Source organism: Haliaeetus albicilla, chromosome Z, assembly GCF_947461875.1.
Source record: "Haliaeetus albicilla chromosome Z, bHalAlb1.1, whole genome shotgun sequence".
NCBI lineage: Eukaryota > Metazoa > Chordata > Aves > Accipitriformes > Accipitridae > Haliaeetus > Haliaeetus albicilla.
Window position 1 is genome coordinate 581,031 of NC_091516.1, and position 17,655 is coordinate 598,685.

The 17,655-nt window shown below is 35.8% G+C and overlaps 1 protein-coding gene across 1 annotated transcript in view; it reads right to left on the reverse strand.

Moving 5' to 3' along the window:
* LMBRD2 (LMBR1 domain containing 2) overlaps positions 1-17,655 on the reverse strand; it is a 36,221-nt gene that overhangs the window by 6,987 nt on the left and 11,579 nt on the right. The window contains exons 4-17 of the mRNA XM_069776316.1: positions 16,535-16,630; positions 15,629-15,796; positions 14,541-14,751; positions 11,406-11,480; positions 10,937-11,050; positions 10,158-10,341; positions 9,142-9,323; positions 8,227-8,360; positions 7,904-8,009; positions 6,966-7,063; positions 5,081-5,184; positions 3,857-3,903; positions 1,942-2,044; positions 570-699 (exon numbers count right to left, since the gene is read on the reverse strand). Coding sequence (XP_069632417.1) covers positions 570-699; positions 1,942-2,044; positions 3,857-3,903; positions 5,081-5,184; positions 6,966-7,063; positions 7,904-8,009; positions 8,227-8,360; positions 9,142-9,323; positions 10,158-10,341; positions 10,937-11,050; positions 11,406-11,480; positions 14,541-14,751; positions 15,629-15,796; positions 16,535-16,630 — 1,752 coding nt within the window. The remainder of the gene's footprint in view (positions 1-569; positions 700-1,941; positions 2,045-3,856; positions 3,904-5,080; positions 5,185-6,965; positions 7,064-7,903; positions 8,010-8,226; positions 8,361-9,141; positions 9,324-10,157; positions 10,342-10,936; positions 11,051-11,405; positions 11,481-14,540; positions 14,752-15,628; positions 15,797-16,534; positions 16,631-17,655) is intronic.

Consider the following 17,655-nt stretch of genomic DNA (forward strand, 5'->3'; position numbering starts at 1 on the left):
GATATTGCAGTCACACCCACAGAATCACAGAATTCTCTACTATAGACAGAGCTACACTGTGCAGTCTGGGACTTTTTGTTCAGTAAGTTCAGATTTTAATTTAGCCCAGTAGTTCCAAGTTCTGATCCCCACGTGTATTCCTGCAACTACCGGTCCTGTAATACTCAGTTTTCTTTCTTGGAGTCCTTTATGATGGTTTTTGTACAGGGAAATCAAGTGAGCTTTCTGAATTCTTGCAAGAAATTAGAGAAAACCTTATATTGTATGTATGCAGGTCATTCTCCAGTTTTCTATTTTTATATGCAGTATTTTTCAGATTATGCCAATATACAAAATTAAATTAAAATCAAATCTTACTCAGACATTTCTAAAAAACTGAAAAACCTTCAGATTTCAATTGGTTTTAAAACAATTCCCACATCATGGGGAAGAAGGAAGAAATGAAAAGAGCTAAGTGAGATGATAGATATTTTTAACAAAACTATTATTATAAAACCATCTGATACAGCTGTCATAGGTCAGAAGACATTAGTATCTTTTAATTGTAAATAACACAGAAGATTCCTCACCTTCCTGAGTCCAATTCAAGAGGGTCATCATTAATTGAGTCTGCATTAAAATCCAAAGGTTCTGCATCCTGGAGGAGTTCTATTCTATCTCTTTCAGTCCTACCATTTGATCGGGTGTATTTTGATAGTGCTGAATAGGTAAAAGGAAGGAAAGACACTCATTTGCTTTATGAACACCACAGAGTGTGTGGAGACATCAAGCTTAAAAGACCCTGCTATCTCATCCAAAGTATAAGTGTGATGATTTAGAGTAGATTCAATATTAAAGCAAATCTGGCTACATGCTCAAATTTGTAGTATTTCATTTTTGTATCTCCATAGCAATGTAACTACAACTTTTCTTTTGCCCCTCATGTAGGATGAGATCTATTTTGCAAAGAATCAAAGAAAATGGGAGGTTATATGTAAACTTTACTTTTCAATCAATCAACCATTCATCCACCTTCCCAACTTCGCACTTTAACTAAGCTAGCTGGAGGGGTTTTTTTGTTTGGTTTGGTTTGTTTTTAAAGAGGCAATCTCAAGAATTAATGAGATATAGTTGTTTTGCAGTTCACTCTGCCACCTTCACTAGGCCAGTACCTACAGCTTGTTTTGGTGTTGGAATGCTACATATTGGTATGGTTAACATTAAAATATTATTTCGTATCATTTCAATTAGTCTACCAAAGAAAATCTGGGTTTCCAGCTTTGTAAAGAGGAGGGGGAAATCTACCAGAGTTGTCCCAAAAGGGTCTTCAAACCTTCCCTCCCCCTGCCCCTTTTCCTTCCTTTTTTCAGTTTCATTTCTTAGTTGTTGTTATCTTACAAGAGCACTTAAAATACATAAAAAACATTAGCACTGTGACAAATAAGCTTTTTGGAAGTTTAGAGCATCCACAAAAAAGTTTTTTTGCTAACAGACATTATTAAATGAACATGTATACACCCATGTGATATGTTATTGGCTTTACATTTGTTGGTCATCTATCTGATTATTCTGTTTTTCTAGCCTGAGAGTTCATTTGCAACTAGAAGTGGTAAATTTTAAGAATTAAAACTCCCAACTTCAAGACATATCCAAAATACAGTCTCTTTGTTGACAACGGCTACTCTAATTGCAATCACTATACGTCCTACAAGAAAACCAAGTAATTGAGACTAGCCAGAATCTCCAACCTCAACTAGTTCAAAGGTTGAAGATGGGAAGAAACACAGGACTCTTTTCAGGTGTCTTTAATGGGCAAGATGGCACTGTGCCACAGAAGGGAATATATCAGCACACCATCTATGACACAAAGGAGCTACTCACACAGCCAGTGTTGTGCAGACAAGGTATTAAAAAAACCAAGCCAAAACAAAACAAACTCCCCCCAAAACCCACAAAGCTTACTTCTATTGGTATTTGTCTCTGAGAAGCTGGATTCTTTTTGGTCTGTGTGGGCAACTCTGTTCCTAGCAGAATTGTCTCTATTTCCGTACCGTTCCTTCCATTCCTGGAAAAACACAAAAAAGGAAACATAAGCTGTGAGGAAAAAGCAACACAACAAAAGCATATGTAGGATCAAAAAATACTCCAGATCCACAATTTAGAGCTAATTGGTCAATCACATCAGACTATGGAAGTAATACTTTGAAAATGTTCCTGTTCAGTATCTTGATACAGGAAAAATTTTTGTTTTGTTTTAAACTCAAGATATGTTCCTTCACTAAACCGGTCACCATAACTGTTCTTCAGAAAAAAGAATTGCAGAAAACAAACTACATATTAAATCTGCACTCAGAAGTTCACACAACTGCTCTATGTTATGGTGGGAACTTTACTTTTTTTGATTTCTACTTCCATCTAGTGGTAGAATGGAAAAACAGCCAGATGCAGATAGCACAAAAAAAACATTTGGACAGGCCATGTTTACTAAACTTGCTGTTCTGTTGTGTTTCCATTCCAACATGTTTTAGTATGTAAACATTTCAGCATGAAGTATAATGAAATATTAAAGAAGAAAATGTCTCATGCTTTTATTAGGAGAGAACTTAATGTCTCAACAGAAACTTTTCCAATTGCTCCAGTAACTTTAATATGTTTCAGATTCCCAGATTATGGGCTGGTAGGAACTGGTATACTCAAAGTTACTGTGCTAATTTATGCCATATGTTACAGTTCTAAGCTGCAGAACGATCAAACATTTAATCATGCTCCAGTAAAAGATACCACTCTCAAAGGCCCCAAAAGTTTCAAGAATGCCATGTGCTACAGTATTTAATGCAAACTCAAAACCATGTAACATCAGAAACTGAGTTTGTTATTGAACTAAAATTGTTGCTTAATGTCAGATCATTTCAATGTATACTAAATGCATCATGCATTTGCTACTATTTTGTTTCACAACAAGTTCAAGTTTGAAAATTATGAGATGGGGGGCAGAGGATCAGAAGAGAGGTCTATGCAGTATTAGCTGTCATCCAGAATTAAAGTATCCCTGAGCTTGAAATGTCAAGAGGCTTTAGTCCCAGTATTATCTTGCCTTTCTGCAGATAATATTTTTCCCTTTCTTTAGTCAGTTCATTTTTTGCATGCATCCTTTTGATTTATCTCTTTGATTGTGACTTTCTATACTACATTCCAAATGTTATAAATTAATGAAAAATTAAAACTATAGTTAACTGAAGCTCCTTAAAATGAAGCTGCCTGCATTATTTTTTATTCAGATTGACTGCCTTCACAAATCTTTCTATTCAGTATGCACTCAAAGTATAATGTGAATCAAACATTCTGTTTGTTAGTCAGTGGCAACACTGTTAATTCTGCCTTAAATGTAATTCCCACCTCTGAAAAAAAGGAAAAAAAAAATTAAAAATCTGTGCCAATTACTTTCCAATGAGCACATAAAGCAATGGCTAAGTTTGGGAAGAGCATACAGTCCCCATTCCAGCGAAAACTATGACCCTGCAACTTCAGTTATTTCAAGCAGAGCAGTATCAGCGTAAGAGACTGATAATAAACCATTTCAGATTATTCTGCATCCTAGAAATCAGGACCCTTTTTAATGCTTGTTACACCAATTGGCATACACTGTTCTCACAGCACACTAAGTAAAAAAAGTGTCCAAGTAGTGTGACCACAATCACTCTCTTAGCCTTTAAAATTAAGATGTAAATTATTTTTTTACCCCCAGCCAAGACTATTCTGCAAGATTAAACTGATTCCATCCATTATTGGGGACTTACTTTTTTGTGAAATAGATCATGCTTAATTAAATAGCAATGGCAAAGCCTATCAGATATTGTTAGCTAAAATTGTCTCATACCCTTCTTCTGTTTTCACCTTCTTCCTGCCTTTGTCGTTTTCTTTTCTCTAGAAATAAAAACAAAATTGTCTGAGCTCCATACAAGAAGAATCATTACCAATATTTTTTTTTAAACAAGCAGTGAAAATCTGAAGTTAACTAGCAAAGATTCTTATTGAAATAGATGGTTCATAAAATTAAAGAAAAACAAAAGACAAAGCTGCTTATCTATCATTATGGAATTTCCCATTAAAATGAATTAATCATGATTGTATCTTGGGTCAAGGCATAACATTTGGATACCAGCTGGCAAAGCGAAAATACGTCTTAGAAATAGTTGGGAAAAGTATGAAGTTAAGAAACTTGAGCATTACTGAACCAAAATCTTGCTGAAGTTCTGTAAGGCCTGAAGTATGACGCAAATACTTTGTGCCCATATCTGCTATTAAGCTGGAAGTGTAACGTCACAGTACCAAAGAAATAGTAACCTCTTCTTTAAGGGAATGAGAGACATTCCTCTTTGCCCCAAAAAAGAAATACTACTACTCTAAGTAAATCTAGGTTTTGTTTTTCATAAACTATGAGAGTAAAAGTATTCCATAATACAACATTGTATCCAGAGATTTTAATTTCTAACCATTTACTCAAGAACCACAACAGCTTTTAACAACTTTCAAGAAATACTTTCAATAAAACTTAACATAAAAAAAAATTAAAAAGCGCTCCAAACCAGCAGATAATTACAGCTCTAAGCAACAACATGCCTTCTGTGATAAAATAGTTAGTTGAAACAGCAAAAAATCCTAAAGGACATGACAGAGTTTGGGCAGCTAAATCAACACATATACACAAAGAAAGATTAAAATGAGTTACTATGATAAAGACAAGTTAAGTCCTAACTATCCTTTATGACAGATTATACAAGCACCTGCTCAGGTATTATTACATCAGTAATGACTTCAGAAGAGTACCACTTAAATGAACAGTAAAATATTTAAGAAATATCTAAAATTCAGATCCTAGATGAGTAAAACCGATACTTAAGACATCAATGAAGTCCAGCATTGTTTATATAGCAACCACAATGCTGTAAGTCTATTGCATTTTGTGCAGCAGACTGCGTCAGTACAGTTCTCAAAATGTTGACAAGCTATTTGCCTTTTTTTTTGTGCAACATTTCAGACAAGTTTAATGCAACAACATATTATATTTTGTAGTAAGACTAGGACAGAAGACGTAACTTACCTCTTCTGATTAGCTCTTTTCCTTCATCAATCAAATCAGAAGTCATTTCGCTATCCCCCATGAACTGCTGGAATCCCAAAAGATTCAAACAACGAGTTCCTAAACTGGTAAAAGCAGAAGGAGAAGCAATTCCCTTTGCTAATTTACAATGAATAGTTTAGATATATTACAATGCAAAGTGTAAAACAAATTATTCAGAAATTTATGGACAATTCAAGTAAAAAAAGCAATATAGAAGAAAAGACAGATTTTTATACTACGTGAGAAAGGAGAAAATTCAGAACAGTGACAAGGTCCTAAATCCAACTGAAAGTGATGGGATAATCTTAGTCAAATAGAGAGATAAAACTGTTTATAGTCTGAGAGAAGTGCAAATGATTTAAGATAAATGCTTGAAATATTCCCAGATATAACAGAATGTATACCTATGATATTTCATTGATTCTTCTTTGCCAGAAGACAATTACTATAAAAATTCTGCCTATTAGGATTTCTGTGTTTTTGAAACAGTAGTAACACAGGAAAGCTGCCTTCATCTCAGGTTTCACTTAGGAAAAATGCGTGGCATGCTTTTAAGCTGTAGGGATGCTGGCTGCCATTTTGGATACCCATTTGGCAGCAGTCAGATAGTAAGCTTGCTCTACCTTTTTTAAACTAGTCCTGGAAGTAGGCAGCATGAAACCACTTTCACCTTTTCAACTTCACACTAGAGAACACAACTGCTGGTTTTTGTTATTGTTTTCCTCTCTCCAAACTGGAGCATCAATATCATGTTCAAAGTTCGCTTCATTGTATATTCATGCTGAGAAGTTTTTTTTCCATACTATCTGAACTTTAAGACTGCTGGATTAAACAAGGGAGACAGCTTTCCTTGATAGATTTTAATTAAACATTCTGTTTTGCATGTAGCTGAATTATTAGAGGGCATTAAAGTTCATGCAAAGCAACTTCCTTTCCTTTAGTTTCTTTTCTTCCTTTTCGCTGTGGCATTCAAGACCCAGGATCATCATGGACAGGAAGTCACACAAACTATTTTTTTGTTGTTGGCTTTCCTGTTTAGTTGTTTTTTTGCCTCCACCACCACTTTTGTGACCTGACCTACAGGTAAGCAGGGAAAACCTAAGACTGGATCCTTGTTGTCTTACTATCTATGGATGCACATAGGGTATTAGTGGACATTCAGAGCATTTAACTACATTATACGTGACTCAAAACATATACATTGCTTCCAGCTGAACGGTAATGCAAAATTGAAGAAGTGAACATCAATGTAGCCAGCCAAGGTCAGACCAAAAGTATCTCATCTCTTACAGTGGTCAAAAGCAGACATTTTGAAATGTAAGGATAAAGCAAACATGTAACAGTATTTTCTGCAATTACCCTTCCAGCCTCCAACAAACTGTGGCTTAGGGAATCAAGATTGAATGATTTAAACCACTATGCTTTCAAACTGAAGTCTGGTAATGGATCAGAAATTTGTTATGAGCCTGTTAGAAAGTTCATTACCTAAAGTTTCTGCTAATGCTTCTTAGTTTATTAGAAAACCTTGCTAAAAACATAGCTTCCTCATGGTAATTTTAAACTCAAAAGCAGAATCTAAATGTTTGTGGGCTCCAAAGTTTGAACAGATCAGACCTCAAAATCTAGGAATGAAGTTTAATGGTGAAAAAAAGCCACAACTCAGTTATGAGTTACTACAATCGACAATCTTTAGATGTACACATTTCACATAGATAAACAGCAATTTATTGTTTCAGTTTTGGCATTTTTATTAGTATGTCACAACTCAACTCCTGGAAAAGGAGAAATGAATCTCTTCCTGATTGCTGAAACTAGTATTATTAGTGTAAAGAAACATGGAGGATCTGTCTCACAAATCACTTACCTAAAGTATGTGGCAATACAGAGAATGACAACAAGCATTGGGTAATATATATAGAATCCATCTGCAATGAAGGACAGCACTCTCATGGATCCCATTATCTGAAAAAAAATCCACGAGAACATATTCTACATATATCCATGTAGATTATGCCATCTCACTGTTTTCACACACACACAACACACAAACACACAATACTTTACTGAATAATTACTGAAACATCGGTAAGTATTATCATGACAGATCTGATTCAGACAGTTGAACCACAATAACCAGATATAAAGGCCACCTCTAACAGTGTATCCAGTTTTGATGTTTCCAAGATGCCAGATCTTGTTGTCTCACCTAATCCAGAACCACAATAACCAGATATAAAGGCCACCTCTAACAGTGTATCCAGTTTTGATGTTTCTAAGATGCCAGATCTTGTGGTCTCACCTAATCCAGAACCAGGTCAAATCTGGTGGATCTCTTCATCTGCTGTGAAAGGAGTGTCTGGACAACACTAACAATCTACTTGCTAACAACAAAGATGTGACATGTAACTTGCTGTCCTACAGAAACTGGTTGTTCAGTAAAACCAAACTTACTCAGTGGTTCTCAGTGACACGTTAGGTTTGCTCCCAATCTATAAAGATGTCCCATACACTGTATGGGACAAGTCAGTGGAGGCTAAACCTATTAGGAAGTGAAGAACAGCCTGAACTCTTCAGCATAATACTATACTTACTTAGGACAATGAGACCAAAAGAGAAAAACTGAGCTATTGATGACTCCTAGCAATCCTTACCAAACTCCTGGTCTGTACGTAAATATTTCTACCTGTTTAATACTAGTGAAAAGATTTGAATATCTTAATCTTACTAGAAGTAGTATTTAAAAATATTTTGCCTATTGTCCAAGCCATATAGAAGGCTCAAACCCACATTTTCTGTACTTACAGATGTATAAGCAGTTGGCTGAGTGTTTTTGTGAGAGATTGTTGCATCCATATGGGTCAAGCCCAAAAAGTTCAAGCATAATGGTGGAGTAAGACGGCAAAATAGCCTGCACAAATGCAAGGAGCAACAGCATTTAAAACAATTTCTTGCACTAAAAATTTTAAGAAATCAAAACAGGATATATCACAGAATAATGATGTACAGGTCATTAGGATTTATACCCATATGATTATAAATGAAAGGATATAAATGAAAGGTTCATGGACGTTTTCAATTATTTGACAGAAAATCTGCAAAATACAAAATATACGCTACATACTCACATGCCACTGAAAAGAAGACTGTACGCATCTGTCTGATGATGTGAAGCTAAGTAGTAATAGTTAAATACACGGATCCTGAAGACAGTAGAGTAGACACAGATACTTAGGAAAAAGATCGTAAGAAAACACGCCATCTGGGGGGGGGAAAGAAAGTTGTTTGAATGTAGAACTCTACTAAAGGTTTTAATGCATTCAGCACATAGTCTGTGTATGCAAAAGGTTGACTGCAGCCTTATTTTTCATTCTGAGATGGGACAATAACACCAGCTCTGAGAAGTGTTTCAGGAGTTTTTTGACTAATTTAAATTGAGAATGATACTTGTAACATTCTGCACTTCATATAAGCTAACACAACTGACCCTACGAACATTTATTCTACTTCTTGTTATGTAAATGAAATTGCTGTAATTGCCTCCATAATTGCTATGGCTGATTTGACATTTCTTCCTACAAAAAGTGATAAAAACAACTGTTTTCAGTTTAATCTATTTTGTTAGTATACTGGAATTTTTCAGCTCAGTTCCTCTACTGATAAATTTGTGCATGCATATGCTAGCTACATCTGTGACTGGATTTCTGGCCAGCAGCAAATTCCTATTTAGGGAAGAGAGGTCACACACATGGCTGATCAGACACAGTCTAAACACCTAAGCTCCAAGCTAATGTTTCACAAATTACTCTACACATGATATTCAACTCAACTGGGTCGCACCTTCACTCTATATTGGACAGCTGTAAAAAGTGGCAAAAGGCAGACTCCATCTACAGAAACAAAGTTTGGTATTACATATTTTAGATACCATCTGAAAGCTGACAGATTATTTAGAGACTTCTTTTTAAATCAGTCTGGTCTACTATTGTTGTAATAACAATCTATCTGAAAAGATTTTTGTTGACTGATTATGCCAAACTTACCTCTATGTATATATAATTGTACGTCTTTTCTGCCAGCTGTATGAAAACTGCAAAGAGTGATAAAACTGGTTGTGTGCTGAAAAATGTGCACTCTGACCACACAACAATTACAGAGAATGTGGCCAGAACAACTGCAAGCACCCTGTAAAACCATGGTCGTAGCAGGCATTCCCAGTACCACTCTGGAAAAAACACACACACACATATTCGGAATGGGTTAATGAAAATTACACAATCAGAAATGCAACTCCCTCAGAAAAACTGTTACGAACTTCTTGCATGCATGCCCTTAAAATCAAGGCTGGAATCTGTGGGGTCACACACTTAATTTCAGGGCTTTTCCAACGCCAAGAGATCTGGCTCAGGCCTAAGGAATCATATGTTCAATATGGGATGCAAATTTTGCAAACGGAGTGGGGGGTGTGGAGGGTGTAGAATAGAACTCCTCCCTTTTGGCCCAGATACTATGAGTGATGATGTACTTTTTGTTTGTTCATCTGTTACTCTGACAAACAAAGCGTAGGCTGTAAAATTATATTGTCCTACCCTGAAAATAACTCATTGCTAGTGCACAACAAATCAGAAGTTAAAACATGATTAGGAGAAGACACTTTCTGAAAAGATGCACAAGCAGCCGCATGTTTGGTACATGACAAAGAGTCCTTTCCTCTTTGCTTTACTGGAAGAGCAGTGCCAACTCAATAATATCCCACAAATGTAGAAGGTAGCCATGATCCAATAATTTAAAGTTGTTATTTTGCTTTCTTCTTCTAAGGCTTCAAAGTTTGCCATTGCTATTACAACATGTAACTGCAATTACATTTGTAAAAAAATTTAAGCTTATGGTCAAGAGCATAAATCAATATCTGATGGCTATTCCATTACATAAACGTGTTAAGATGCACATTTGCTTCCCTCTACTGTAACTGAACATTTTACATAAAACAATCAGTTCTTCTCACAAAATGGTACCAGTTAATCCTTTACATATTCAAAACCTGCATGACAGCACTTACCAACAGTTGGTGTGTAGAAATACTGAATAATTTTATTCTCTGGTTCCTGGGAATGAAAGGTATGAACAAACTGTCGAGTTGCACTGGTTTCGTTTTTTGCCACATCTTCTAGGTAAAATGCTTGTTCTAAAAGAATTTGCCACTGGACCTGTGTACGACGATGTCTCTGTACTGAATAGATTACCTACAATAAATTCCAAGAAATTATGGTTACAACATACTTCGTTCAAGAAATGAGAGAAAAGCCCTGCAAAATCCCTTAAGAATGTCTACATTACAGAATTGCAAAGATTAATTCTGTATACTTACAAAAGCAGGCAGTTAATTGTCTAAATAAATAAATCATAAGAGGACTACATATATGCCTCCTGAGTTTTGCAGTTCTTTCGTCACAATTTATCTGTAGCAATAACAGCCTACTTTTTCCACCATATCACTTTATTTTTGCATCTTAGTGAATACCAAGCTTTTACTAAAATTTCTTATTTAGAATGCACTGTCAATCAATCATTACAAGGCTTACTCACAGACAGTTAAAACACTGTCAAGATATAACGCAACAAGAACACTATTTACACATCCAGAAATTTGATCTGGACTTCACTTGGGGTATTAAATGTCTATGTTTTCTTTCACTGAGAAAAGTTTCTGTTAAGTAGCAATCCCCAAACCCACTATACTCAGCAATTCAGGTAAAGTGCCTTGAAAATCTTTGTTTGATTAGCATTTATACTCATTAAATTAGCATAAGATAGGCATTCTTTCATTCATTAATATACCTGTTTGTGAAGTTTGACCAAACTTTTTTCACTTGGATAACTGTTCTGCCTTTCATCAAAATCTTCATAATCATCCATGTTCCTACCCATTCTTTCCTGGTACTCAGTAGGACACTGGAGGGAAAAGGGAAAATTAACTGGCAGGTGAAGAAGTAGCAAGTGCTCTTTTGCTTTTTGTTAATTATTTGTAAATGTTTGGGGCATCTCCTGCAACTGAAAAGCTCACTGTAAGCGTAGATTTTTCTGTTTCTAAAATACTACATATTTCAAAATACAGCAGATAATTACGTACATCATAAGAAAACATTCCACAAAGAATTTCAAGTCAAAGTCTGGTCAGAAACTCACAAGATGCCAACTAGAGATTTTATGTTAAGGGGAAAAGAAAGTAATGTACAAGTACTCAGCAGGTGCAGGAACCACTCCCTCCCAACTGAACAATTATCGCTGAAGATGAACAATGTGTTACCTTTTTCAGTATTGTATCAACACATTTTCTCAGAGGGTGGTTATATTTGATACTCTCACTTACTTTACGGACCTCCTGTTGAGGAAAAAAAAATGCAGAGTTATTACATTTTGTTAAACAGATTAAAAAAATCTTACAGGGTCAGATAAGAGTTCCAGCCCTCCCAATGGAAAATATAACCATCAGAGCTTAAAAACAATAGAACTTCCTAAAAGCTACAGTTTACTAGACATCTAATGAAAGATAACTGAAGGAGTATTTATAAAGAATATATGTATTTTTTAAAATAACAATGTCAGTGTGCAAACATTACTCTGTGAATGTGTGGAGGATTGATTTCTATGCATGAATGTTGAAATGGAAAATACTTTCTTGTTTTAGTTGTAAGTAAAGAGACTAACTTTCTATCTTACCTGGTTTAGTTTCGCATTTATTACTTTAAGCAGCTTGATGAATGTAATTTTACACTACTTCATTTTATATCTTCCTCACATTTATCTTCACATAGCTCACTTCCAAGACCATTTGGCATTTATCAGTAATGAAAAGATGGTACCTAACAGCTAGCTAAGTTGAGTCCAAACTGGCTCTAGCAGTTTATCAGGCTTAGTGAGAACCAGATTTTATTCTTCATCCTAGTGGCAATCCAGAGATAACCTTCTGTTGTTTGCTGTTGTTGTTGCAAACAGCACTTCAAAAAAACCCAGAGGTAAGTTCTAGAGTCTGGAGAACAGAAATAACTGTAAAGACTTAGAAACCTTGTCAAATAGGGTGATTTAGCAGACAGAAGAATTGCCTTTGTTTAGTGTGACAAGGGAGGTTAAATGGATATAGGCAGTCCTTCGACATTGTTCTAGCAGGTGACTGTCAATAATTCTGGACTCCCTGTGAATCTGCTGAGGGAATGATCACAAGAGATCTGATTAGTCTGTGGCAAAGAATTTTTCATTATGTAGTGGGATTATGAAAAACAAACCAACAAAATCCTGCAAGAAAGTCTGTAAGGGTCAACCCTAACATATTCAGCCCTGTCAAGTAGAGCACTGGACTGGAAAAAAAAAAAAAAAATTGGAAGTATCCTCCAGTACTACAGTTTCTTGTGTTTTCAGAATCTCTGACAAAGGAAGAAAACAAAAGCCTAAACTGAACTGGGTGAGAGCTAAAATTTTGTGATTTATTCAACACAGCACCAATTCATAATATTTACAGTCAAGTTCTCAGAGTCAGCACTGGCATTAAGAATTTTTAAATATTTTCACACACTTCAGTGGTCCTGTGAAGGCTGAAAATAAAATACTGGCCAAGATTTCTACGGTACAGTGCAATTGTTTCTAGACTGATAGAAGAAAGAGTGGAAAAAAAAGTAAGTGACAAACCTTGAAACAAGGTTTTATCATGCGTTAACAATGTATTTTATGCTGTGTATGGCATAACCTCAGAATCTGTCAGTCACCCTACCTGACTTAAAGGACAACCTAGTGCAAGACAGCAATCTAGTACAAGACCCTCTTTTCAGGAAAGTTTGCTGCCTCGCCGGGGCCCAAATTAGGGACATCACCACAAGACTGAAGGGCTTAGTACAACCTTCAGACTACTATCCATTCCTGCTCTTTCACATGGGTACTAATGATGTCACAATAAAAAGTCTAAGGTCGATTAAAAGGTATTTCAGAGCCCTGGGAAGAATGCTAAAAAATTCAGGAGCACAGGTAGTGTTTTTCTCAACCTGCCCAGTGACTGGGGGAGACTTTAAGAAACAGGAGAGCCCACAATAGCCATACCTGGCTCCTGAACTAGCACCTCCACCAAAACTTTGGGTTTTTAAACCATGGAAGAACATTCCTTGAGGCACAAGGTATGCTGTGTTTAAGGGAACAGCATAGAATAGAACAGAAGAGAATATTTTCAGCTAGAAGGGACCTACAACAATCATCTAGACCAACTGCCTGACCACTTCAGGGCGGATCAAAAGTTAAAGCATGTTGTTAAGGGTATTGTCCAAATTCCTCTTAAACACTGACAGGCTTGGGGCATCAAACACCTCTCTAGGAAGCCTGTTACAATGTGTGACCACCTTCTTGGTAAAGAAATGCTTCCTAATGTCCACTCTAAACCTCTCCTGGAGCAGCTTTGAACCATTCCCATGTATGCTATCAGTGGATACCTTGGAGAAGAGATCAGCACCGCCTTCTCCAGGCATTTGGACAATGGTCTTAATAATTTGCTTTCACTTTTGGTCAGCCCTGAACTGGTCAGGCAGTTTGACTAGATGATCATTGTAGGTTCCTTCCAACTGAAATATTCTATTTCATTCTGTTCTATTCTAAGTGCTATCCTAGTAAATGAAGTTTTTGTTGCTCATTTTCTAGTAAGTTTTGTAGTTACGTCCCACTTAGATGTTTTTGGCAATTTGTTCAAAATGCTATTACTGAAGAATGAAGATTCTACTATTATTTTATGTTGACATATTACAGAAGAAGTTACCAACCTACCCTACAACTCTTCAGAAGTATTATTTTCAAGCCATGGTATCAGAGCAGTAGAGCAGGGAATAGCTATTCAGTGGGTTGCGTTTCCATTCTATTCTTGAACTACACTAGAGCCTACTGCTCACTCACAAATAACAACAAATACAGTCTCAAAAGAAACTCTGAAAAAACCCAACAATCTATATATTCTCTTCTCAAAAGGCACATAGCGTAGTCCCACAAATCCAACTTGGAAACTCTTCTCAAGATTTCAGAAATATATTGGGAGCAGAGCATAAAAGCAGACATACAGAATTCGCAGAATTCGCATGAACAGTAGGGAAACATTTGTACACTGTATCTTCAAATTCACTCTGGAATGTTATTCATTAGTGACCAATATTACTCCAAAAATGTCAATAAAAGAAAAAAACCAACAAATAATGGCTATCAAGTTGCCCAGTTGTTGATATCAGGGACTATTTTGATTTTTATACAGGATCGAGTGTCATCAAGCGGCACACTGTGATGATTTTTTTAATTTACTGATATTTCACAATAAGTTCACACTACTTATGTTTTCTTGCCACCAGTGCAAAACACCAGGAAATTCAGAGATATTTAACAGCAGTCTTCATTTACTTCTTAGCGAAAGCTAGTTACTTACCTCCATAATATCCTCTAAATTCTCCTCTGCATCTGCTTTTTCAGTCATCAGTTTGGCAGCTTTGAAATAGGTCTTCATAAGTAGATAACCCCTCTTGGCCCCATTCCAGTGAGAACGGGGAATTTCCACCAAACCATAACCCAAAAGTAACACAAGAAGAAAGAGACCCCATGTGTTTGCAGCGGCTATCCCAATAGTCTGAAGTTGGCTCCTAAGAAAAAAAACCAATAGCAAAAACAAAAAAGAAAGAAAGAAACAAACATACAAACAACATCCTCCTACCCCACCAGCAAGAAAGCAACCTTGAAGTATCTATGCATCAATATAGCTTTCAAGTTTACAGGAATAGACTTGGTATCATCTGTAATTCTTGCCTAGGGCCAGCCTGCTACTTGGCTATATTTAAAGCTGCCACGATTTTTCTTTATCTCCCATGTTTCTGCCCTCTCTGGAGATAAGACAAAAATGTTTGTTCTCAAAGGAGCATGTTTCTTTAGGAAACAACATGAACTTAGCAAACTTATTGAAAATGAGGTCAAAACACCATAATGGCAGTCACTGTAAGAAACAGCCTCAGAACCCATGATTTCTGTTCAGAAGTGGAAGTTGAAAGCAACTAGGCATTACATGACAATGCCTACTACTGTATCTAGTATGGAAGACAATTACCAATGCTATAAAGACCAATTATTTTAACTTACCGTCTCACCTCTAAATAGAATCTACAGTAGACAGAAGCACAGCACAGGAAATACTGACACAGACCTTCTGGAAGATGTTATTCGGAGAATACTGAGAAAAGTTTCTGCACTAACTTTGCAAATGCATTTGTAGGGAGGAAAAAACACCCCACTGGAAACATAAGAGGATTCCTCTGCTGTACATATCAAAATCAGAAAACCAAAAGACAAATTTCTATAGTAAAAAAACTCCCTTCCATAAAAAAAGTTAACAAAACTTCCCAACTGCCTAGCAAAATTCAGATGAACTAAAATTGCTTTTTAAAAAAGACCCATTTCATTTACAGAAGAGATCACCCATGAGAATTCCATAAGAATTCATGCAAGTGCTTACAACGTTATTCTTACCATTGTAAATTGAAGTTTGGGTTTACAGCCACATATATTAAAAATGCTCCAAAAATCAGCAAGTAAGTGCCATAATAGATTGCATTCTCAATCAATGCAGTTTTAATCTTTCCAGTAATGGAGAACCCTCCTGATCTAGCATATGACTGCATGAAAGGTAGCAGAATCCTAGGAGGAAAGCAAACAAAACCAAACCACATCAGCCAACCAAAAAAAAAAAAAAAAAAGTACTTTAGCAGTGGCAGGATACTAAGACAGGGTGTTTAAGCTAAGACTCACTTTAACAAATTAGCTAGTTATATGTTTTTATTGTAGATGTACTGGTCTGATTGCAAACTTTAAACAAGCTGCAGATAAAAACAATAGTTAGCTTTACTATGAAAAACCAAGAACTCACTACCAACCCTGATATTCTTGACTGAGCTACAAAAATAATTATTTGACGATAGCTTGATAAGAAACCACACATCAGTCTAACCCAAAAGCACAGACAATCTGTTTGCTGTAGCTCTAGCTACAGTTTTACATAGCATTTCCAGTTAAACCAAATAATTTACAATATTACTCAAAAACTACCCAACTTATTCATGGAATTATTTCCTTGTCTGGTTGCCTAAACCCCATTTTTTCAAACAATCTATCCATAAACATCTCTATGTGTAAATTGCTCAGTTTCAACTATAAAAGTGAACCAAGAGTAAATGGCTGCCACCTGAAAAAAAAAGTATGCCCAATTTAGTACAGATATTATTAGAGAAATTTCACTGCTAGCGAATAATATATGATTAGATAGCCCTCTGGAATAGTGATATATATAGTTAAAGAGTATGCTATGACTCTTAAGATGTTGCACTTAGAAATTATACCTGTATCATAGTCTCTGTCATATTCTTTTGCCTTACTTACCATGTTAAAAACTGTGACGTCCAATATACAACACGCCAGAAAATTGGCATAATTCCATTAGGAATATAACTCCACGGTTTGAAACATTTTTGCTTGCTGTAACCATGTAGAGAGGCTTATTGTTAGTTGTAGGGCCAAGAGTATAAAAACATTTTCTATAAATTCCCCTATCTAGAAAGGTCTTTGAAAATAGCACAGAAGTAATACACTACTATTTGAGTATGTAGTCAACCACCAACCATCTCAGAAGAAAATAAACTGAAACACCACTTAAAAATATTTATCATTCTCCTCCCCACAAATAACTTATCTGGACAAGACAGCTTTCTTAGAGAAAGAAAGAGGAGCTTAAAGACTAAAGAGAAATAAGCAATTAAGCATTTTAAGGCTGTAATTTTTCTTTTTGGGCATGAAGTACTTTCTTCATGCAAAGAAAAAACATTTCTGTAGACAGAAGACCATTCAACTTTACTTAGTGCAACAGTTTTTAAAAAATATCTAGGGTCCCCACCACCTAGAGCATTGAGCAGTAAAAAAATTGTGTTAGTTTCTTCTGTCACCCAGCTGGATTTAGTCAGGCTTATATAAACTTTGATTTGTTGAGCCAATACTTTTCTGACAGGTAGCGTTTGCTTCGGAAGACCAGAAAAGCCATGAAAGCCTTTTTAGTAAAAAAAGAGCAAAAGACAAAGTGCCCATCCACACTAAGACACTTTGTTTTTTTCCCCCACACCATCTGGATAATGAAGCAACGGTGAGTCAAGGGGCAATACAGTCAATTTAATAGGATTATCTATTGAGAAATAATTGGTGTTTTCCAGGGTCAAACTAGTTAAGCCTGAGTTGTGAGCTTTTACATACACAGCATAAATATTTTCAAAACTATAAAATGACCATAGAACAACAGGTAGTGTGACTAAAAATTTCAAACAAAGTTTTAAGATGTGAGTTGCACCAACACAGTATCTGCTTAGTTACTACTTAAGTTGATATTTCTATTTGATATACTCAAGTCATATGCTATAGTATAACATCCATCAGCATGTTCTGAAACTACAGGTAAACTGAAAGGCTATTGAATAGTTTTCAAATTGTGTATTTAACTAACTAGTTTAATTATC